Here is a 23,428-nt window from a genome sequence, read left to right as displayed (position 1 = left end):
AATCCAAATCAAATTAAATCCAAAATCACTACTCTGTAGGCACATGAGGTTACACTTCAGTTTACAGGCGTTTAAAGCTTCTGGGGTGTGTGGTGCTTTCAATTTGAATGTGAATTGAATTAATCTTTCTTAATTTGAGTATTTAATCTATAGGTATTCATTTGGATTAGGTTCCTTTTGGTAAAAAAAACAAACAAAAACAAATTAAAAATATATACATAATTGAGGGAACATGTTACTGTGTGTGTTTTTTCCGCTTTTAAACGTTTTTGTTGTTTCGTTTAAAAAAACGCACGCGTTTTTGGCATCACAATCGTCGATGAGGAGGAATATTTGGTATTTGCGTCACAAACACATCTCATAAAAACGACCCAGATGGGACTCGAACCCACAATCCCCAGCTCCGGAGGCTGATGCCTTATCCATTAGGCCACTGGGTCGTCATATTACGCGGAAGAGGGATTTTTATATTATAAACGATACATCATTGCAATTGTCCTGACTAATTATAAATTATACTGTGTGAATAGTTCATAATATTTCCATACAATGAGCCGTACACCTATTTAAGCGATGTTGACGCTCGCACGGCTTCGTTTAGCACAAAAGGGACTCAATTTTTCCACTAGATGGCGCCATAGGTATTTGTTAGGTTTTAGCTATTCTATGTTCTCAAAAGTCAATTTATGAATGGAATGTATCATAACAGCTATTCTTGGTTTGTCTGAATTTTTCACCCTTGCAAATGGAAATAACTGACCACATTGAATTAAGGTAAAAGTTGAAGAAAGAAAGTTGCTTTGAACCATGGCTTGTAGGCACGAGTTAGCATTACCCACATAACCAACCTGAACATATTTTACTCACTGTTTAAAATCCTGTGTACTCCTGCTCCAACATAATTTTACAGATTAATAGTGTTTTTTTATGCAAATGTATTGCAAATCATAATAAATTGCAAATAAAATTATATTCCTGAATATGTTTTCACCGGGTACTCCGGTTTCCTCCCACATTCTAAAAGACATGCATGGCAGGTTAATTGAACACTCCAAATTGTCCATAGGTGTGATTGTGAGTATGGTTGTTCGTCTCTGTGTTCCCTGCGATTGGCTGGCAACCAGTTCAGGGTGTACCCCGCCTACTGCCCGAAGCCAGCTGGGATAGGCTCCAGCACCCCCGCGACCCTTGTGAGGAAAAGCGGTCAAGAAAATGGATGGATGGATGGATGGATGGAATATGAAAAATCAAATTGCGTCAGGAAACTTTTTACGATGCATTAATTCATCAATTTTGATCATTTTTAAACAACATGTATGAAAAAAAGGTTTTACAGTTATAAGTGATCTGTAATGTTCTTGCTAATTTATATCATTCCACTGGCGATATTAAATGCTTCAAATACTTACTATGTTTCCCCGAAGAAATTTAACTTTATAATCATGTTACCGAACCACTTTCAGACTTAAAGTTAACCAGGTTACGCCCAAAACACTATCATTTTAGTTTCAAAGTAATATCACCACCTGGTTTGACCCAGTATGTCTATATTGTCACCACCAAGATGAGTACCGCGACATTAGTTTTACTTTGAAAAGACATGCCGGATATAGTTCTACCTTGTTATGTTTTACGTTTGTCTTTCTGTATGTGTCGTGCACTACTCCACTCACTCATCAAGAAGCACCCTAGCCGAGTAGGCGCTTGGCCGGATGGAGGGCGAACCTTTCACTTGATTTTTTTTTGCCTTTTCACTTTGTTCACGGCATGCACGCTGTTTGGGAGTGTTGCGACTTACATTTTTTTCCACGTGAGGATTATCGTTTTCAACCATGCGGTCGTTCGTGACGCCGTTCTATTTAATGCACACAGGCCAGTGATGTGCTATGGTGATACAACAAGCTAATACGACGCTAGCAGGGGGGGCTGATTTGGGAGACACCTTTTGAGCAACTCGGCAAATGAATCGTGCGCTCTGTTAATTTTCAACACGCTGGAACACCAAGGGGGATGTCTAACCAAGGAGTTCGGAGGAATGGCCCAGTCAAGCTGCGGTTGACAGGTAAGCGAATTTAAACCCCCTCCCCTCTCCCCTCCTGCACCGCTCGGCGGCAGCGTTAGCATGCTAGCCAGCTTAGCTAACATCTGCTGGTGGTCAGCTGGGGATGTGGTGCGCGTGGCACACACATTTTCTTACTTGGTTTGCACTTTTAGCCTTTAAATGTCTTCGTATGAACCCAACGCAGACAATGGCCGATTTTCTCTGGCAACGTGTCACGTGTAGGTTTTCGCCCTAAAAGAACCTAATGAATCAGTCACTCATATTTATTTATGAGGACCAGGCAAAGACAAACAGGATATACAATGGAAAGCAAATAACATGCAAATCAAAAGGCAATTTAAAAATGTATATTTCTGAAAGCAGGGAAGTATTTAGTGCTAATCTCAATTCCAGTCTAGTTTCGACAGGATTGTAGTGCAGTATAAAATAAGCATCAATTAAAAAGGCCTTGCCTCTATCTTTCCTCCAAATTTCAATCATCTTTCCTCCCTCCATCCTTCACTCTCTTATGCCTCTCTAAGCAAAAATATTTGAATCAAATCTTGCATTGGATTGTGTACCTAATGTTATGGCCAACGTGCACGTGCTTGTGACAGAGAGAGATGTGTTCCTTTTGCCATCTGTATTTTCTGGACTCCCACTGGCTCTGCCTACCATTGGATCCCTCAGCTTGGCATGTGTGATGATGATAGATGTTGCCTGTACTCCACATGAATGACACGTCGCCATGATTTACAGTTACTCACCCGGTGCATTACAGCAAGGTGGAGTAATAAGATCTACACACTTTAAAACTGTTCTTTCTGCGCGCTGAACCCCCCCGCCCCCCATCCATATGGGGAATGGTTTTAAATGGGTCGCAGTGGTCTTAAGACGGAATCTCAGGAATGTGAAACCTCAGAGAGGAAATGTGAGTCTTGCCGATCATAGACATATCCTCTGTCTGTCTTTCACTTGAAAGGATGTCTGTGTGGACCCCTTTTTTCATTGAGATCTTGCAAAATTGCTAAGCCGTAATAGAAGACATAGTCAAAATATAAAGCGCTTTGAGGTCCTTGTAAGATGGAAAAGTGCTTTATAAATGAAGTACTATTTACTAGGGGTGTGCCAAAAAATTGATTGTCATTTAGTACGATTCAGAATCGATTTTAAATGTCCCAAAATCGATTTTATTTAAATAATTTTATACTGTCTTGCCTTTGTCTGTGTGTGCCTTTATTGGGAGTGCTGTTCATGTTGTACTGTTTGGGCACTGAGGGGCAGTGTGGTTCCACGTGGTGTAATACACTGTTAGGTTGTAGCCACATTAGAGAGTAGAAGGAAAAAGTCACGATCAAGTTATTCCAATAAAAAAAAAAATTTTCAGCGTGGAGACGTTCTTTTGAGTGATAAAAGTGCCGCGAGTGGTGTGCTAATTAGCCTAGCGAGTCAGACTGGAGTAGATCATTACAATGCCTTGCACATCTATAGATTGAAGCAAAAATCAGTGTCAATCAAAACATTTTAAATCGATTCTGAATCGAATCGCAGACTCAAGAATCTGAATCGAATCGCGAGACATTCAAAGATTCCCACCCCTATTATTTACCATCTACCGTGCCAATTTTCCGCTTTTGTCTTTTACGCAGAACCGGCAAAGCAAAGTGTTGCAGTAGCAGCGTGCATGTTCACACAGTGACACAGTATCCTACAATAATGAGATGCATGACGTCTGCGCCAGACTTATAAAATGCTAGGGGAGACATGAGGGTAGGTTGTCAAACTGTTCCAGCATTCAGAAATACCCTAACACATACATATGCGCTGCCCTGCCTGTTTAATGGCTCTAAGCCCCCCTTTACACTGCCTTGGAAAAGTCACCTTTTTTTCCCACCATCTTTCCATATTGTTGTTCTTTTCTGCTTAAAAAAAAAGCATTTCTCTAGTTCACTGTGTCTATTTCACGTGTGCATTTGTTTCATTGTAGGATAGACTTAGACATTTTCCAAGTGACAGTGGTACTGTTGTCATTTTTGGTAAAAAATATTTCCACACACTTGTAGCTTAGTATAGCCATACGCTGTTTTGCGGCAAATGTTATATGTCATAGTTCATACTCATAAAGTGACACAAGTGTCATGATGTTTGTGTGTCTTGAGGTAGGAATAAAGTTGTCGTTATCACACAGTTTTTAACCATGCATTAAAATATTTAAGCAACGGAGCTGGAGCTTGACTTAGCCCCGCCGCCCTTGTTCCTTCGCCGCCAGTTACGTGGTCCCGCTGGTATTTTATGACTAGCGGCTAATCGGAATAGTCGAAGCTAGCGAGGCTAACTGCTGTTCTCATTCACAACCAACTTATTTTCATACTCCCAGGCCTGCGCAGGTGTATGAAGGCTGTGTGGCCTGTTGGCCGGATATTTTGATGCTTCACAGCTTGAGCGTTAACAGTCTAGCAACGGCAGCAGACGGGCTTGTTGAAGATTGAGATGCCAAAAAAACGCAATTGGGCAACGTCAAGGATCAAACATATTATGTTATAATTATTACGTTTAATTGGATTTGTCCAATAATCAGTTCAACCTCTAGTATGTACTACATTAAATTAGTTGGTGGCAGTGGCCAGCTTGCTTGTTTTTGTCAAAGTTCTTGGGCATTTTTGATTGGTTATTTTAGAGAGATTTACATTTTGGAATTGCAGCATAACAAGTTAAATCGTTTCGCCTGTCGCTTTGTGTGTGGAAGGCCTTACCTAGTACCATAACCATAATAGAATCACGTATAAGGCAAAGCTGTAAAGAAAGATACACAAGTTAATTTTAACATTCACTTCTCTTTTGCCATGTTGTGTCACAATAAAAGCGGTTGTCATTTTTATGTCAGACCACTGACGCCATCGTGCATCTAATTGTCTGAAGGCTCGCTCACGACGTGAACACACGCACACTCGCACAGTTGCCTCAGTATCCTGCTTTGCAAGGTTTTGTTTAGAAAGCAAGGGCATATGATTGACAGACCTTCTATTATGTTTTTGATGCGCCAGTTTTGCAAGATCTTTGCATAAAAGGCACTTGTCAAAAGTCAGATGACAGAAAATTGCTGGGTTGATTTGGCTGTCAATACACAACAGCAGCGACATCGGGGGACAAGGCAGCAAAATGATGACTCTTAGCGTGCAGCGTAAAAGAGGTTTGTTGAAGCAGAGTGGGCATTGGGGGGACTTATGACAAGGGAGCGAGAAGAATTGCTTCTCACTTGCACACACGCGAGGATCACCGCTGCTAATTTCAACTTGTGCCGTCATTGGATGCGTTTTGGGTGTTTAGTTGTGGCTACGCTTGGCTTATGTGTCTGGGACAGTGCACATTTAGACCTAACGTTGGATACCAACCGCAGTCTGCTTTAACCCTCCACTATGTGTTTAGTATTGTCATAGTTTGCATTTTTGTCTGTGTCACAGGCTAGTGCAGGGCAATTTGCGAAGCCAAGTCTTGGGATATCACATTAAGCTTTGTGTCTCCAGGGCAACGGCTGCAGCTCTAAACAACATGATCATATGAGAAGCTTGGAGGTTCTAAAAAGCATTAAACAAATGAATGTAAAAACAAACAAACTGCACTATCATTTTCTTATCATTTGAATGGAGGATGCGTTTTGATTGGTCACCGCGCATCTAGCGCGCACAGTTTGTCGTTGTTGAAGTAAGAGCTGCATGATATTGGAAAATTATGCAATATGAGATATAGTTGCTGAATATAGTAATATCGATTTTGATATTTAACATGTACCTAAAGAAATGACATTTTTAGTATCTAATGAAAGATTTAAAACATTTTCATGCAGAAAAATAAGCAAATTCAATATAATCTTAGTTAATTAATTGTTATTAGCTCTCGATAATGTTCAACTCTTGTATGGTGGTGCACATTTTAGTTAGCGGCTGACTGGTCAAATTCAGATAAAAGCATAAAATTCCATATGAAACGTATTGCATGTCTTTGCGATATGCATATTGCATGGGCCAATATCGCGTTATTGATATTTTTTTTTCGCTATATTGTGCAGCCCTATTAGATATTTACAACAAATTTCATGAGATGGAAAACTCACAGAAAATGACACACACCCAGTGTGGCAGTGTGCATAATTCTTTAAAGCACAGCGTTGACGTCTCTGCCAGTCGGTCCCTCCACTCCACTCGCATTGAACGCTCCCTACTTGTAACTTGTTTTGATCATGTTTTAATATAAGATCTTTGCATGTCACACGGCTACAAAACGGCTGTCCTGGTTAATTTAGTGTAGTGGCCAGATATCTTCAATCTGAATGATGTCAGTTGTAAATTGGAATGACAAAAAAGGTTGCATGAAAACCGTGTGACTGAAACACAAAAATGTAAAATAACCTTGTGGTGTGCACTGCTCAAATAAGCTTGAAGTGAAATTCACTGAAACCTCAATCTTGGTGGTTATTCACAAATTTGATCCAACTTTATATTTGTTCCAAACTGACAACTGTCATGGCGTTTTAACTGAATATGTCACACTGTAATTATATTATTTATAAGTATTTGACATTGCTTCAGACAGCTCTGAAAATGGTCTTTGTGTTGAACTGAACTGAAATGACTTCACCAAACAACTCCAGCCTCCATTTAAAATATCGAACTATAACAGCGTTCTTTTTACACTTACTCAAATTAGGAAGTAAAAAAAAAAAAGGAAAACTTTTTTTTTGGTCAACTGATGAGACACTGCTGTGTCGTTAAGCCCCCAAGACTACTTGCTGCTTAGCCAACCAGACAGTTGATGCGGTCTCACGATCCAAAAAGAGGTGTTTCATTTCATTTTCTTGCACTGGTTGGAGTCTGGATCCACTCAAAGGAGAATGACATGCGATGTATGAGGGGATGAATCGCTTCATTCGCTTTCACTGCTGCAAGGAGAGGGGAGTATGTCCGCCTGTGTGATCCATTGCCTCCATTAGCCTCCAATTGGCGTGCACCAAGCAGCCAACAACTGGAAGCATCTTCTTCCTGTACTCGGTGAGCGTGCAACTCTCAGACAGGCAAGGGAACACACCGCTACATTTTTCATCAACTGTCAGAGTTCGCGTGTGTTGTAACATTTGGGGAAACCGGTGCTTGGTGTGTGTGCGTGTTGATGGGAACTGAAAGATTTACAAGCTGGTGGTCAAGATAAGGATTCAGCATCTGTTTTGGACACAGACCGCTGGACTGTTTTTACACTTTTAATTTAATAATTTCAGCTTCCACTGCATATTCTCTCAACATTCTTTAGGCCACGTCTAAATGAGGAAAAACTTGATTGTACAAAGATTGCTAGTTAACAGCACTGAACACAAAACGGTGCAAAAGTAAGATTTGAAGCCATAAAATCACAGTAACCTTCCTCAGAAAAGTGACCCTAATGTCTAATGATGCTTCAGGATAGCGATGTTCTTCTCGGCGAGGAACTGTCAGACGCTCAGCTGTGTTGTCATGGTGACAGCCACGAATTGTCTTGTCACAACCACAGTGAACAAAGCAGGATTTCTTTTAAGATGTGCTTGTTGATCGTTTGATCCTGTGACAAGAACTCTGAGTGGATGATGCCTCTGGCGCCGAAGAATGCGATCAAAATGACTTTGACTTTGCATATCAACTGTCAAATTGGTTTTCTTCTGCCTTGGTGCCATCTGACGCTTCAATTGAAGGCTCTGCCGTTCGGTCCCCCGGGTTGTACCCGAAGATTCGTGACTCATAAGTGGTGATGACTTCCACTAGCTCGTTCAGTCTCATTGGTCTCATCATCACTCACTGTGGTTGTTTGACAGCCTGATAAAGAGAATAATAATTAGTGCTATGCAGCCCCGCTAGTCTAAATACGGTATTCTGGTTAATACTGCATTAGTGGATTATTATTTAAGCGGCAAAATCCAACTGTTTTTATCAATATCGAAAGGCGTCCATTTTGCCTCTTGCTGTCGACTGAAGATGACATCAATGTTGCTCTGGTCTCAGGTAACAACCAATCACAGCTCCAGTTTCAGAAAACAGGTGAGCTGTGATTGGTTGTTACCTGAGCCCCGAGCAACTGTGATGTCATCTTCAGTCAACAGCAAGTGGCAAAATGACATGGATAAAAACGACTGGATTTTGCTGCATAACTCGTGCTCCACAAATGTAATATTAGTGAGACTGTCATGTTTAGACCAGTGAGGTCACATATAACATATTGCATTTGGTCCCATTTTTAGGCCGTCAGATGATAATGTTTACTCTTTATCACATGAACACTATTGTAGGCAGTGCACTCAAGGTTTTTTTTCTATTATAACCAAATCAAACCTGTCAAGTATAAACACACCTTTTTCTCTTGTCTTTGTGAAGTGCTCTCTTCTTTTCACCGTCTTTCTCTTTGCTATATTTAGCACATGTTCAATTTTATTTCACTTGCAGCATGCTTTCAACTTCAATTGTACTTCCTTGCTTAAATGGATTTGGCTGAAACATAAACCTATAAATAACAATCATGTATCATAATAAACATAGCAGTTTGTTTCGTGTTCGCCTCGTAAGCTCTAGCCTGAGCCTTTGGTTGTTACAGTCGACTGTTGGTATTATCTGCTTTTCCGATTACTTTTGAACTTGGTGGCATCCGTGTACTACTAAGCAGGAAAATGGAAAGACTGAACACCTCAATGTTGCGTAACAAACTCTTAACCGGAGAGAGGAGGTGGGCTTTAGCATTCTGTATGCCTTAAACTTTCCAAGAACAGGGGGAGGTTTTCCTGCAGCGTGTGATGGAGAGCTCTCCCTTGTTACTTTTATTTTAGGTAGAGTTACACTGGAAGTAAAGGTTCTCTTGATTCGTTAGATATGTTCATCTTTCCCCAACTCTCAGTACATCTGAACCTGCATCTGTACTGTACATTGCTCTGTTGATGAATGAAGAGTTGTGGTCTAGTCTGGAGCCATGACATGCGAAACCTACTGCAGTTTGTGGCGTCTTACTTGACTCCGCCATGCTATTGTCTGGACACACGCCCGCTCTTTGCAGCCTCTCATCACGTCCTTGCACTTTTGTTAAACTGTTATTTTTGTCCCCATTCTTCCATCCTTCATTCATTCAAACAGGAATCTTGAAAGATGACTCAACTGGTGTGGCTCCAGTTTGGTGTGTTATGACTGTTATCTGTACTAATCTAACGTGTATGTCTTGTGAGCTTTTGTTTTATTTCTACAACACGTTATTGACTAGAATAGAGCTTTATAGAAATTATACTAAATTCAAATAGTTTTCCATGTTTTATATTTTGATTGTTCAGTGGTTGCAATAAACCAGGTTAGGGTCTTTCGGGATCACTCTCTCCTCCCCTTCTTTTGCTACTGTTTCTGCGGTCAGGCAGCCCACTGCTCTGTGTGTGTGTGCGTGCGCGCGTCCATGTGTCTGGTAGACCATTCAGCATGACTACTTTACGAACACTCAAATTGCATCCTCCTAACTGTGAGGATGTTTCCAGTTTCAGCGTGGGAGAATACAGACTGAGGCACGGCATTTTTTATTTTATTTTTTTTTACTTTTTTTAAATCCTGAAAATGACAATCCTCACTGCAGCTTCCATATACACTTTTCCACCATCTATTCACAATGATTCACAAGGACTATTAACTCTTTGACTGCCAGACGTTTTCAGAAAAGGGATGCCGTGGGTGCCAGCCGATTTAAGCATTTTGACTGATCTTTCAAGGTCCACAGAAAATTTTGTGTTTGGACTATGGAAACACACATACTACCAAATGAAAGATTGAGCTCTCATCTTTCATCAGAAAGAAAAGTTTGTTTCTACCTTATTCCGTTTTTCAGTAATAGACAATAGAAAATGGTTAGTTTCACCCAAATGCTCTGTTTTGAAACAAAAAACGGAGAAATCAAGCTTTTTGTGAAATAATATTATTTCATGCACTCTAGTGAATTTGACACCTTTTTTTTCCCATGAATGATGCCACAAACACCTAAACAGTGCTTTACTTCTGTAAAACACTACCAACAACAATGAAAAAGTGTAATGATAGTGATAGCAAAATACGTTTATTTACATTCAACAGTGTATTGACAAAACAATTTGGCAAACTATTTACAAATGCAACCGTGGTACTATTTACAATTGTGTGGATGTTTCAAATACAGTTTTTCTTTTTGTAACACTCCCCTGCGTGCAAGGGGACGCAGCAGGATTTGCACAACAGATTAGTTTCACTGCGATTGCAGACGCTACACTTTTTTGCTGGCTTTTTTTCCCGGGGAATAGCAAGTATATACTGCAGTGTGTGTTTGGCCATGTTGCCATCTAGTCTACTCTCAGGATCATGATACGGTGACGTTACGGTGGTGTTACGTCTGGCTTCCTCATTGTCCTTCAGTTCCTATACCGGGTGGTTGATCCATCTTATCCGCTCCATTCATGGTGGCATCGTAGTCCATAACCAGTGTCTTCTCCGTGATCAGACTGTACCCACTCGTCCGATGAATATGCATTGGACTCGGGGCACTCTTCGTCGTCCGATTGAACGTCCGCCTGAGCAGAAGTGCTCGGTTGTGCTCCGCGTTTTCCGGCGTTAGCATCGCTAGCCGGTGAGGCTTTATGACGTGATCATAGCCGCCGCGTCAACGCTTCCAACTTCGGCGTCAACCTCTGAGTCACCATCATCATCATCGTCGTCATCAATGTGCTCTTTAGCATTGGTCGATGCTTTTCGTCTTTGAAAAAAATGCTCAAGCGTGAGCTACTTGCAACCGGTCGCCATTATGGCTTCCTCAGCCATTGTCCCCTCAACACTCTAGCTCCGCCTCACGTCTTCTACTGACGCCTACCCAATCTTGTCCAAAGAGAGTCATCGCTGCCATCTAGGGGCCAAAAATAGGCATTATACTAACTAGATCTGCTTGATACTTTCAGCACAGCTGGCCAAGGCTTTCCTCCACCCGTTTCCAAAAAAAAACCCAAAAAAAACTTGGTGAACGTGTTTGGCGCTCCTCCGTAGGTTTTTACTAAACGTTATTTAACGTTTTTGGCAGTCAAAGAGTTAATCTGTGGTTTATTATGCACTAGTATGGTAACTGATTTATTTAACTTTGCCCCCAAAAATACATTCCAATTCAAAGTTCCTGTCAGTCTTGCTTTTCAAGTAATACTGACTTTGATTAGCTTTTATCTCCTGATATTTCCATTTTTCCAAATTTCAAGAATAGGTTGAGACAGTGTTTCGCTGTCTTTATGATAAGACGGCTTGGTGGTGACCCAGTAACATGTTATTTGTGTGTGGGGGGTGGGCAATATAGAAACAAGTGACATATGGACAAACATATGCTGACATTCAAGACACTAAGTATGTGGAAAAACCTTATACTGTATTTAGTCACAAAGCCATAAACTAATACTTTTGTATTTTTATATCAATTATTAGTAGTAACGAAGTAGTAAAACAAGCAATAGATCACAATCAATAGTCACAATGCGGCTATCCATTTTTGAATAGTTCTTTAAAAAAAAAAATCACAAAAAGGGAAACACACTGTAGTTTACCAACTAAATCTGAATTCTCATCAACTTCCAATTTGTAACGCCGGAGGGGTTCCACTGTATTATGATATCTTCATTCAGCATTTAGAAATTGCCTACATTGCTTCCATATAGTTTTGGGCCTTTTTTGTCACGTTTTCCTCTTTCATTTGACACATTTGACCCACGAGTCTTTCTGCAAGTTATTCCTGTTTTATTCATTTATAGCCACCTCCGCCATTAGCACAATTATCCACTATGCTGCAGTGATCCACAGACCATCGGTGTAGCGTGACCACCCACTCCCCATATTGAGAGGTTAGATGACTGTTTTCCTTGTCATACCAACGGCAGTCATCTTAATGCTCTACCCTACAGAGAAGGTGACGCTTCCATATGAGGAAACAGACACGTGCACACACTAACACGTGTCATGACACATGGCCACCAATAGATTTTATATAAATATATGAAACGGAAAAGGTATGAGTTACCATCTACAATAATAATGCAGTCTTATATTATAAAGCCTATAACAATTTCAGGTCTACTTTTGGGCTTAGAGCCTTGTCCCCCTCCTCCCCACCTTCACTGTCATATCCTGTCTTTATATGCTGCAAGAATGTTATCACCGTCAAATTTCCTTGGTGCAAATAATGATCTCCGCCTGTGCTGCTTCATTCCCTGTCCCAGACGGTCTGCGTTCCACAGATTTGTGTCCCGAGATAGACGTCGGTCTCCCTTCTTCACATTCCAACTGATTTCAGTGTAGATTTCTCCCGGAGATTAAAAAAAAAAAATCTGTTGGTAGCCATCTCATTATCCTGCTTAGCGTCATGACTAAGGTTTGCTCAAGAAAGATTACTGACTCTAGAGTGTTGTCATCTCCTCAGGGATAACAGTAGACTGTTGGCCTCAGAAGGAATGACATAATTGGAATCCTGAGCATTCATTGGGCTGGAGAAACAAATCTAGTAAATGCAATCAGGCTCAGCTCGCTAGTTACGAGCACATTTTTCCAACATTTCAGTTGCATAGTTCTGCACCTCATTGTTATCAATTTTTTTGCAAGTGTAACTTTAAGCAAGTCGGTCACGTAGTAGCCTTCTGCTCTTGACATTTTGCCAGCATGTATTCCCCGTGTGTTGTAGTAGGTGAACGAGCCCGGCAGGCAGGCGTGGGGAAGGGGGGAGGAAGTGTTTTGTTTAACTGTCGAACAATGCTGTGAATGAGACAGCACAGTGCTGTGGCTAGTAACAGGGTGAAGGTGAAGGACGTGTGCCGTCATTTTTCACCAATGACTCATGGGATGCATGTGAGTTTGCAACTCTTTAAGAGACTCAAGACTATAGCGTTTGCTTAGTTTTATACATTTGACAGGTTTTGAATCACGTGTAGTACAGTACAATCTCTAAGGTGGATGTGCAGGGTTCTCGTGTGATGCAAGGAGCAGTTGCAGCTTGTTTTTGTGGGACTTTACAACTGCGCTTTTCACAAATTGTGCAATTGCCAATGACTTCAACTGTATTTCATTTGGCTACAGTATTCGACACCAAAATAACCTTGGTCATTAGCCATTTGAATAAAATCCAGAGTCCCTTTTGTATGTAACTTTAAGAATCTCCATTGTTCACAACAAACATCCTCTTAAATAGGGCATTTGGAAAGTATGATTATTAAAGCTTCTCTTTTGCTACAGTGGTGTCAAGAAGCTTGGAATTTTACACAGAGCCGACAGGGATATGAAGATGTATTCTTAGGTAAGCTGTAACCTAGAATTATAAATAGTTACTTCTTTAAAGCATAACTTTACAATTTCCCCTCTTGGATAATGTTTTGGCACAACTTAATTTCACTGGGGCCCCATGAACGGCATTCAGTCTCACTCCTAGGTCAGTCCATGCTGCAGGCCAGTATTTGTCTTCAGGAAAGGATAAATGTTCAACATCAGCTTCTCCGATTTCCCACTACCACCAGACTCTTTTGGGATAGATCTAGTTAGTGATCAATTGTCACACCCAAAAGTGCATGTTTGCATTTTACCACCTGGTTGAGTTCCATTTAATTGAGCTCTACCGAATTGATATTACATGTAATATCAATTAGATTACCGTAGTTGTTTCTTGTCTTGACTTAATGTTACAAAATGACTAGAAGATTGGATAGTTTTTCGTTCCCTGTATAAAAGCTGCATTATTGTGTTGTGATGTTAAGGCCGTTCACAGCCAACCAAGAATACAGTGCGTACGTAAGTACTGCAGGCAGTAAGCACAGATGATGTCTACACACCAGCGTTTTGTTTCATAACATTATTCTTGCTAGCAGCAGGACTAAAGAGACAAATACGGTATCTTTTGGCCCAGTATTAGACCCAGCCAGCAACTTATTTCTGATGCAGTACGTGTCAGCCCGCCATGTCCTTGTAGTGCTGCCAGGGAAATAATTGAACAAATGGACCACAAAATGGCTGTATTTGACCATGGAGTTGGCTTTGTATGATCACGCAATTGTCTACTGGAGTTAGTGACCTCAAACCTTTTGTCTAGGACAGAGCTGCTAGCGACATGGTCTAATAGATGTTACCACAGTACAAGAGGCTTCATGCATGCTGGTGGTTCAGTTAGAGTATACATTGCAATGAAAACCGTGCAGTGTTTTAGACGTGAACATGTAGCCAGTCGAAAAACATTATTTTCCTCCCTTCCTTCCTTTTTTTCTTTTATGCAATGCTCCGCCATTACGTGTGGAAAACCACTATTGATCTCAATTACCTGATCTATCAATCTGTGGTCCGCTCCCAAAACGAGCACCCTTTGGGTTTTAAAGGCTTTAAATGTAATCGACTGCCCCCTTTTTCCGAATAAATGGCATGCGTTGCAACTGCTGACATTGGAAACTCCTCTGAGAAAACAAGTGGAAATACCTTGACACCACCCCTCATTTTACTGTTTACGAACTCTCACCTTTTGACCAGAGCAAATGCTAACGTTCAGTCTGACCTTTGGATTCAGACAGACTGAGACGTTGTAACCCTCCCGCCACACTAACGGCTGCCCTTTGTTGTCAGAGGCACCCTGCACGTTTTCCAATGAATAAGAGACAAGATTTTTGTGGTATACAATGGTTATGGTCATACTCAATGAGGCAGCAATTTGATATGCCCTACTGGTTGTTCATCTTATTCATTGAAAGTGCATAGATGATTAAATGTTGTCCTAAATTATATGCCAGTTTTCAGTAATGAATAACAGTTTACGTTACATAATAGCACAATGCGAGAAGTATAGGTGCTTGTTTAGCAAAAGCGCAGTGCAGTCTCAGATGTCATTGTTTGACCTTTCTAATAATAATAAAGACATGATCTCATTTAGTAATCTGTTTATTTTAATCAAAGTGAAATTTGACGAATGGGGAACTGGGTGAGTAAGTAAAGGCCACAGAAGTGCAGCTGTTTGAATTTCAAATATCAAACTTACACACATTTTCAATATTTTTGGGGCATGAGAAACGACCGTTTGAGGGGCATGCTAATGAAATTGTGCGTCAGGCCCCATTTGGGTTTGTGGTGGCACTGTGTAGACTTAACGCTAAAACTGACAAACTATACCACTAGATAAAAGTGTAAACATTAGATCAATTTAAAACAAAATTAAGTCTGGTTGATTTGGCTTTTGTGCAGTTATTGTTATTAACACCAGCAGCTGTGAAGTGGCAGGTTGTTATGTAAACAACTTTGGTGACTTGGTCCACGGACAGAGACTTGGTTTCACCCACCCCAGGGCTTCATGGTCATTAACACAGTACCAGTTGACCTAACTTCCCTAATAGAATTGGAATGACTCTGGTCCTCTGCCAGCCCTGAGCCCTGGCTCGCCATGGCTCACACGGCAACAATTAAATATAGCTCACCTTTAAAAAAAAAAAAAAAAAGTTTTTGCTGTATACAGCAAGAGTTAAAAATGTTAATACATGTCTTATACATTAATTTAGGCTCTGAAAATGAATAAATGAAAACACACAGTGTGTCATTCAGTTTCTGCAGAATAAGCATGGAGACCATGCTGTGGGGCCTACCCCTTTACATGTTGAACTGCCCTGGAGCAAGATACAGAACTAGCATGCAGATTATTGTCTATTAAACAAAATATACATTTAGACATCTACTTGTTATAATGTGTGTCAGAGGATTTTGTAATTCCTTCAGACATGCATTTTTATTTATTTTAACTCTTTTCCCACATAAGAACAACATGGGAAAAAAAAAATTTTTATTGTGTTTTTATTTGTTATAGTGGATAGTATGGCTGTAACGTCTTGTGAACTTACCAAGCTTATCTGTAACATTTTTAACATGAACATCATGCACATCAACTTACAGTGATTGGTTAGCTAGGATCCAATCATGAACCAGAAGTGTTGACATTATCCAAATTATGCGTTAAAAAAAAAAAATTGGTTTAGACACGTAAATATGTCATGTCCACTGCAATCATCTATGGGTCCGAATGGATTAAAACTAGAAAGTACAACAATAAATGTGGTTTTACAAGGTGTTTCCATGATGGTGGTGATGAAGTCCAGCCCTACTTTGTTTAGTTTTTTACTTTGCTCTTTGCTCTTTCAACTTCTGCTAAATAGGTAACAACACAAAATGCCTTCTGAGGTGGAAACCCTTCCTGTTTTAGGTATGAAAAATCCATCAGTTCATTCATAATGCAGACCTGACTTAATGATTTTCCCTCGCACATAGCATTTAGGGTATACTCAGTGACCTGTTGTATAACTTTTAGGCTTGACTTGAGCTATTACATCAATTAATACAATATACATTTCCAGCAAGCCTCTTTATCGCCCTCGTTAAGTGGGGAGACGTCTGGATTTGGTTTCTACTTCGTTTTTTTATGCCTCGTAAATGTAAAGAAAACTTTTTTTTTATTGTTTTTATCTTACCAAATGCATATACATGCCAGCACAATTGATGGACCAATTGATGAAAATAGGACAGCTTTCACTTAGTTTTTTGTGGCTGAATTGTTGGAGCAGTGTGCAGATTAATCTCATAATCCTCATTAGCCTAGTGTAGTGTAGCGAGCTAAATGTCTATGCTCTAATCTGTACACACTCTCTAACTAGATATGCTTTTTTTGGACTCACTCTCATTTTCATTACGGGTATTCAAAAACAATTGCGGTTCTGCTAATTAATGTTGCAGCAGAACCAACGCAGAACAGACATTTTTAGCTGGTAATTTTTAAGTACCCATATTTGAGTAATAAAAATACAGAAATGCAGCTCAACTCGAGGTCAGCATTTCAGTGCTGCACGAATACAGAGGCAGACAGATGTGGTTATGATCGCTCCTGCTCTTGCAGACATCAAACTCCTGGTGAAGAAGCAAGATGCACAGTGCTGGATAATTCCAACGGTTCTGGTTGGCTTGGAGAATAGTTTTATTCCACTGAGCGTTACATTTTGCTAACGTAGATCGAGACGGCCTCTTTTACATTTCTGAAACTCCAGATGGAGTTCTTGTAGGCATGCAGATGTGACTGCCTGTGAATGGTGAAATGGAGTCATATGTCTCGAGAAGTTCCGTTGGTTAAGGGAAAGAGTCATTTGACCACTCTCTCTGACACCCAAAATAGTTCGCAAGTGATAAATACCACAGTTACAATTCAAAGTCGTGAGCTCAAAATAGTGAACAAGTAGCGTTTCTTCTTCACAATAATACGCATGTAGAAAAAAAGTTTATAAAGCATTATAACTACTCGAGTATAATCTATCCAAAAAGTTAAATGTAAATGTAGCGCGGTTTTACCCACCTGTGCCTGTTAATAGTTGGTTTATATTTAATTTGAGTAAGACTAGTTGTTTTGCCGGCATTTGAATGTTAGTCACATTTAGTTTTCTGATAATACCCTGGATACAAAAAAATTCTGTTAGGATAACGACCCATTTAAACATAAGTGATCCATTTTGTCATTCATAAATGTCGCGCCAAGACTGTAGGCCTCTTGTCTGCCGACAACATGGTGTCTGCTTGTCCCACAGGATGCAGTCCTGGCGTCCTCGGACTTGGCCCGCGCCCATAGTGTCGGCTTTGGCAATGTCATTTTTTCTGACAAGCTGATGGTTAGTGTTCACCCAGCCCAGGCCCTAGCCAGTGTAATTTGATTTGTGTCGAGACGTGTTCACATGTGTCCCACATCCGTTGCAGTGTGATTCTGTCAGACTTTTTTTTGACTATGTCATTTTGGGCATTGTCAAGATCTCAGCATTGCAGCGGCGTAATCATGGGTTTGCTTTCCAAGCCTGTATTTTTATTGTATTTTGTGTCCTTCTCAACCGTGGTACATCTAATGTCTATGTGTGACATGTTTCCACCATGGGGCAATTTTTGTGGTCTTGACTGTTAAAGTAACAATAAGCAGTCATTTTGGTTTTGTATTTTATTTGTATTGGATTTTGGTCATAAATGCCTAAATCGACGAAATCATGTGTGTCATTCATTACAAGCAATGGTATATTGCAGTTCAGAAGTTACATTTATTAAGTGTAACAAGTGTTTAGAAGTTCAGAGGGTTGTATATGCTTAATAGATGGATTGATGAAAAAGCCATATGTGGCTTTAGAGCCGCAGGTTGAAGACCCATGATCTAACCAGTCTCACAGTGAAATGGTCTTATTGTGTATTTATATTCCGCATTATCATTCGTTTACATATTTTTCCTTTGTTCTTCTTTTCCAGTCCTGTGTGCAAAGAACCTCGCAAAGAAAGACTTCTTCCGTAAGTAAAAGCCATTTTGATGTGTTTCTATTCTTGTCCCACAGATCTCTTGAGCATTTGAGTGGGTCTTGTCAGTAAAGGCAAGGGGCTATATTTTGAAGTCGCTTGCTAAATTAGGTAACTTTGAAACATTTTTTTTTTCAGTGTACACAAAAGGATTTTTCAAATCTTAAAAGATTTTTTTTAATCTTTGGCAGACCCCACACATAAAGATAAAAAATTGTGCATTTAACAGTCTTGGTCGTATTGTGTGTGGGGTGCTCCCCACACACACCTCCGCCACCGGTAAAAAAATCCAGTCCTAAGGAGATTTTTGGCGTGATCACATGTGACCTCATCAACTTCAGGCTCCATCACAACCGTGACACATCCGCATTCTTGTTCAGTCAGAGAGCTTCTTGGATTGTCTGTATTCTGTCACATGACAGTCTGCAGAGTCATCTAGCTCAGGAAATGTCGGCTTCTCCCCACACACAATATTGTACATGTTCATTATTTAAGATTGTTGGCCCGACTTGTTTTGGAACCTATTATCAGCACAGAGATAATCTTATAAGACAATCTTATAAAACATAAGATTGTTGGGCTTTTGACGGCCTTGGTTGGGAAGGGGTAATATCGGGACAAAAACTGAAAAAAAAAGTGGGTTTGTGTGTACCGGCCTAAGGAAGACACAGTTCCTTAGTTTTTTGTTAAAAAAACAATCTAACAACAATCTTCCGTATTTGCCAGTTGTGGTTTTGCCAACTGCTGTGAATTAGAAATGTAGCATGTCATTCAGCTAGCGTGCAAGTTCCTCTTTAAACTTAGGTCATGTCATTCAAACCGTTTTTTTCAATTTCCTCTTTCCTTGAACTAACACACAAAACGTGAGAGGGAAGCCCATAAAAAGTAACCGAACAAGTTTGGCCTGCATAGTATTCATACCCACCGTTGTTCACTATTAAGCTTGAAGAAATGACAAGTGTCTTGCATTGTCATAAATAAATCCCTGATCAGATTTCTACTCAAATGTCAGATGGTGGAAAGACCTTATTTGTGTTATTGTAGCTAAATATTGTGATGCCTACAGTTTCTGCCTCTCTAGGATTCAACTAGGACTTTTTGTTGGCAGTAGGTTGCCATGTTGTTATTTACTTAATCGGATCAAGATTAACAGTTGGTATTTTAGCTTCCAATTCACTTTGTTTAATCTGCGTATCTCTGTCTGACTAAAAACATAGGAGGAAACACATCCAATTGTTTCTGTAAGACTACAAACTTTAAAATACTTAAATGTCTACTAATGAAAATGTTCCAGTCGAAAGCTCTAGATTTGTTCATTTTCTAAACATCTTCACACACTAGATCTGACACCTCAGTTTTTTTGTGCTCAACAGGGTTACCTGATCCCTTTGCCAAAGTGGTGGTGGATGGCTCTGGACAGTGCCACTCTACCGATACTGTGAGAAATACATTGGACCCAAAATGGAATCAACATTATGATCTGTAAGTAGACCTGAGTGTTTTCTAAGGACACAACAAGCTAACTAAATGTATTTTTTGCTCAGGAAAATGAAACTGGCATTCACTCGCAATTATGTCAATCAGTTTTTGAGCAATCTATAAATAAATAATTTCCCATGAAATGCCTCTTTCTTATCGCCAATATCAGTACGGCCTCATGTCCTGGTGTGCACATCAGCAACAGAACTGGATACCAAATTTGCTGTGTAGCCAGTCTGGACAAGCATATCTTCTAGGGCTGGGCAATCGTTTGAATTAATTTGATTAATTACAGTCACCATTTTAAAAATCGACAATTTGAAAATTAGCTAAATCGTGAAATTGAGGCGCATATAAATACAGTAAATACACTTTTCTTGTGGATTATTACAAGCTGTTGTTTTTTAAGTTCTGTGGTAGCCAAATGTTATTGTGAGTTGTAATTTGGCACAAGTGGCAGAATGCTGGATGGGTGGTTTACAAGACGTGTTTACAATCGTTACTAACTACAGGGATTGCAGAATTATTAGACAAATTATTATTTGGACCACATCATCCTCTTTATGCATGTTGTCCTACGCCAATCGGTATTGGCTTGAAAGCCTACTACCAATTAAGCATATCAGTGATGTGCATTTCTGTAATGAAAAGGGGTGTGGTCTAATTACATCAGCACCCTATATCAGGTGTACTTTGACCGATTATCAGCAAAATCGAAGATTTTGGAGATTGTTCCTGTCAAGCAGCGTAAGAATGAATGTATATTACCTCATAGTTTCAATGTTAGTAAGTCACTAAATGCGTGGAGGGTTAGTTACCCGGAGCTATCGTTAGCCTTTGGTTAAAAGCAATGGAGAACATGACCCGTGTGCGGACACTTTTCTGGTAATTTTGGGGGGATTCAACTGGTTGTGTGGTCTTCCACACAGTTTGATCCAGCGCAGACATTTTTCATAGTTGTTTCAAGGTTTAGGGAAGGGAATAAACTGGACACGGTTATCTCTCTTACACAAGCCGCGACTACAGCGTTTAACCATTCTTATTGATTTTTTGTCTTCTTGCTTTTGGATAACCACGCAATGCATCACCGAGAGTTGGATTGCTTTGTTTGTCCGCAGCAAAACACACATGCCAACGCAGACATGACATCTTGCCTCTTGATAGGTTTAATAGGTCATGCGGGCGTGGTTTACGGTAAGGTCAATTGTGGTATTAACTCATTCACTCCCAGCCGTTTTCGCAGAAGCAACTCCCTACACTCACGGCTGTTTTACAGAATTTTGACTGATTTTGCAAGGCACACAGAATATTGTGTTCTATTGCTATAAAAACATGGAACCTACCAAAAGAAAGATTCGTCTCTTCTTTCATCAGGATTTTTTTATTTCTATCTATTTCTGTTTTGCAGCAATTAGCATTAGAATATAGCTAAGTTTTATCAGTAGTCAAATATATTCAGAACTGTGGGTAAATTAGCTTTTTTCAACATGGCCCTGGTTGATATCTTTTGCTCTGCAGCCATATGCTGGCCGTTTTTGTAATAACTACCATTTCGTCAGCCGTTCTCTGCATTTGAGAGGCTGCATCAACGCCGTCTGTATGCTCTAGCATTAAAAACATATAAATACATCTTTGGGACACTTAAAACATTTAAAATAGAACATATTTATACGTTTTTGGGGAGCAAATGAGTTAAGCAAGTTCTGCACAAGCTATGAATAGCTGTTTTTTTTCTTCAAACAAGCCATGTATGATAAATTAATGTTAAAATGGATTTATACTCAGGATATGTTGTCTAAACATTTTACACAGGATTTATTTTGGAATAAATAAAAAGCTTTAAATCAGTGTTTGTTGGATTTATGACTTTGATAATCTATTAAAAGCACAGAGATTTTATTTTTGGGCCTTTTCGCCCAGCCCTAGTATCTACTATACTAAATTATATATTGTCGCTGCCATGCAGAATTCTCCTACCTACAAAATATTTCAGGAAATGTAAAAAAAAAAAAAAGAAAAGCCATTCATCTTATTTGAGTTTCAAAACACCACTTTATCAAGTTGGTGTTGGGCGTCAGCTGTAGCTCACGCCAAGCTATCATATACCGTTGCACACTCACATCAATACAACAGAACCCCCAAATTACATTCAATCGCTAATTTAATATCCTAATAAAATCACTATAGCACTGCCTTTGATTAAAATGTTACGAACGTAGTGCCGTGCTAGCTGGTGCTCACTGTGTTGACAGCTGCTGTCAAATATCGCCTGCAACCATACAAACAACCTTTCACCTGTTACATTCTCCTCCCAAACTCTTACTAAGCCATGACCATTACAACACTCATCTTACTAAACCCATTTATAAAGGCTCTGAATCTGCACAAACTCACTTCATGATGTCTGATGCTGCTTTTAGCCGGCAAACGTGTGTTCTGAGCGGATATAGATCAGCACTATGTGGCTCGGTCCTCACAGACTGCGAATTTCCCTCTTTATTCTTGTTTGGCTTTGTACTCCCACCACGATCAATTTCAACAAAACAAGTCGAGTCAAATGTATCCTATACTCATTATTTTCACTCGTTATCGTTACAAAAAAAACATGTTCAAATATAGACGGAAACTACGTCATGACTTTCTTCCACAGAACGAAGAAAATTTTCTCACTTCTTATACATTTTGAGTTTTCAAGAGAATTCATGGATGGGTTCAAGCTGTTTTCACCACTTCAAAATGGCTGATATTGCATAAAAATAGCACACAATAACACAGACATCACATACAGTACAACTACGGGGGAATGGACTCGTCATCTGTCTCTTACCCAGCCTGACATCACAGTTTGACTTCATGTGGCTGTCTGAAATTTTGATGAAAACAAGCCTTAAGTCTAGTACTACTGAGTCTCCTCTGTGAATTTAACTTTTATCTATTTTTTTCAATTTTAGAAATCCTGATGATACTGAATTATGTATGCATTAACTAAAACAACAAAAACACTTCTGGTGTGTCCGAATGTGTTTAGTATACCAAATTGACTTGTCTATTTCTCGTGAGAACTAACTCTAACAGAAGGCTCAATCCTTGGCACCATGTTCCCCTATTGGACATTCAAACCTTGTTCCCAATGCTCCTTCGTCACTGACTGTATCTGTCTACATCAAATCTCCTCCCGCCTTTGCATAATTATCTTCCCCTTTTGGATGGTCGCCCTCTCAGTGAAGCGTGCTCCCCGCCAACGACCCCTGGCCTCTTCCTCTGCTTCAGGAAATGGCTAACATGCCACAGAAAGCAGATGGGACTGTAGGCTTGGTGGGTTTCCAATGTGCCACACCCCCATAGCTAGCCTCCAGCTTCAGGAGTGTCACGGTGTCCTGACGAGCTATACATGAATAAATACTAAATACTGTAAACAGTGTTATCAAGCAATACATAAACTTTATTTTTTTTATTTATTTTTTAAACAAACCATAACTTTAGGCGGTGTGTAAAATATTGACATCCAGGGCAATTTCATGTACAAGTTGCATTGTTCATCTGAGGATTG

The 23,428-nt window shown here is 39.9% G+C and overlaps 1 protein-coding gene and 1 non-coding gene across 3 annotated transcripts in view; one reads left to right on the top strand and one right to left on the bottom strand.

The window, feature by feature from the left end:
* Positions 1–367: 367 nt before the first annotated feature.
* trnar-ccg (transfer RNA arginine (anticodon CCG)) lies at positions 368–440 on the bottom strand. Its single transcript has one exon. It is a non-coding gene; the product is annotated as a tRNA-Arg (tRNA).
* A 1,212-nt stretch (positions 441–1,652) lies between these two features.
* The window catches only part of LOC144055169 (E3 ubiquitin-protein ligase SMURF2-like), a 50,395-nt gene continuing 28,619 nt past the window's right edge, over positions 1,653–23,428 (top strand). For both annotated transcript variants that reach the window (XM_077570926.1, XM_077570925.1), the window contains exons 1-3: positions 1,653–2,062; positions 18,355–18,393; positions 19,773–19,881. In XM_077570926.1, coding sequence (XP_077427052.1) covers positions 2,011–2,062; positions 18,355–18,393; positions 19,773–19,881 — 200 coding nt within the window. In that variant the 5' untranslated portion in view covers positions 1,653–2,010. The remainder of the gene's footprint in view (positions 2,063–18,354; positions 18,394–19,772; positions 19,882–23,428) is intronic.

The sequence above is a fragment of the Vanacampus margaritifer genome, chromosome 7, assembly GCF_051991255.1.
Source record: "Vanacampus margaritifer isolate UIUO_Vmar chromosome 7, RoL_Vmar_1.0, whole genome shotgun sequence".
NCBI lineage: Eukaryota > Metazoa > Chordata > Actinopteri > Syngnathiformes > Syngnathidae > Vanacampus > Vanacampus margaritifer.
This window is presented reverse-complemented; position numbering and strand designations above follow the sequence as displayed.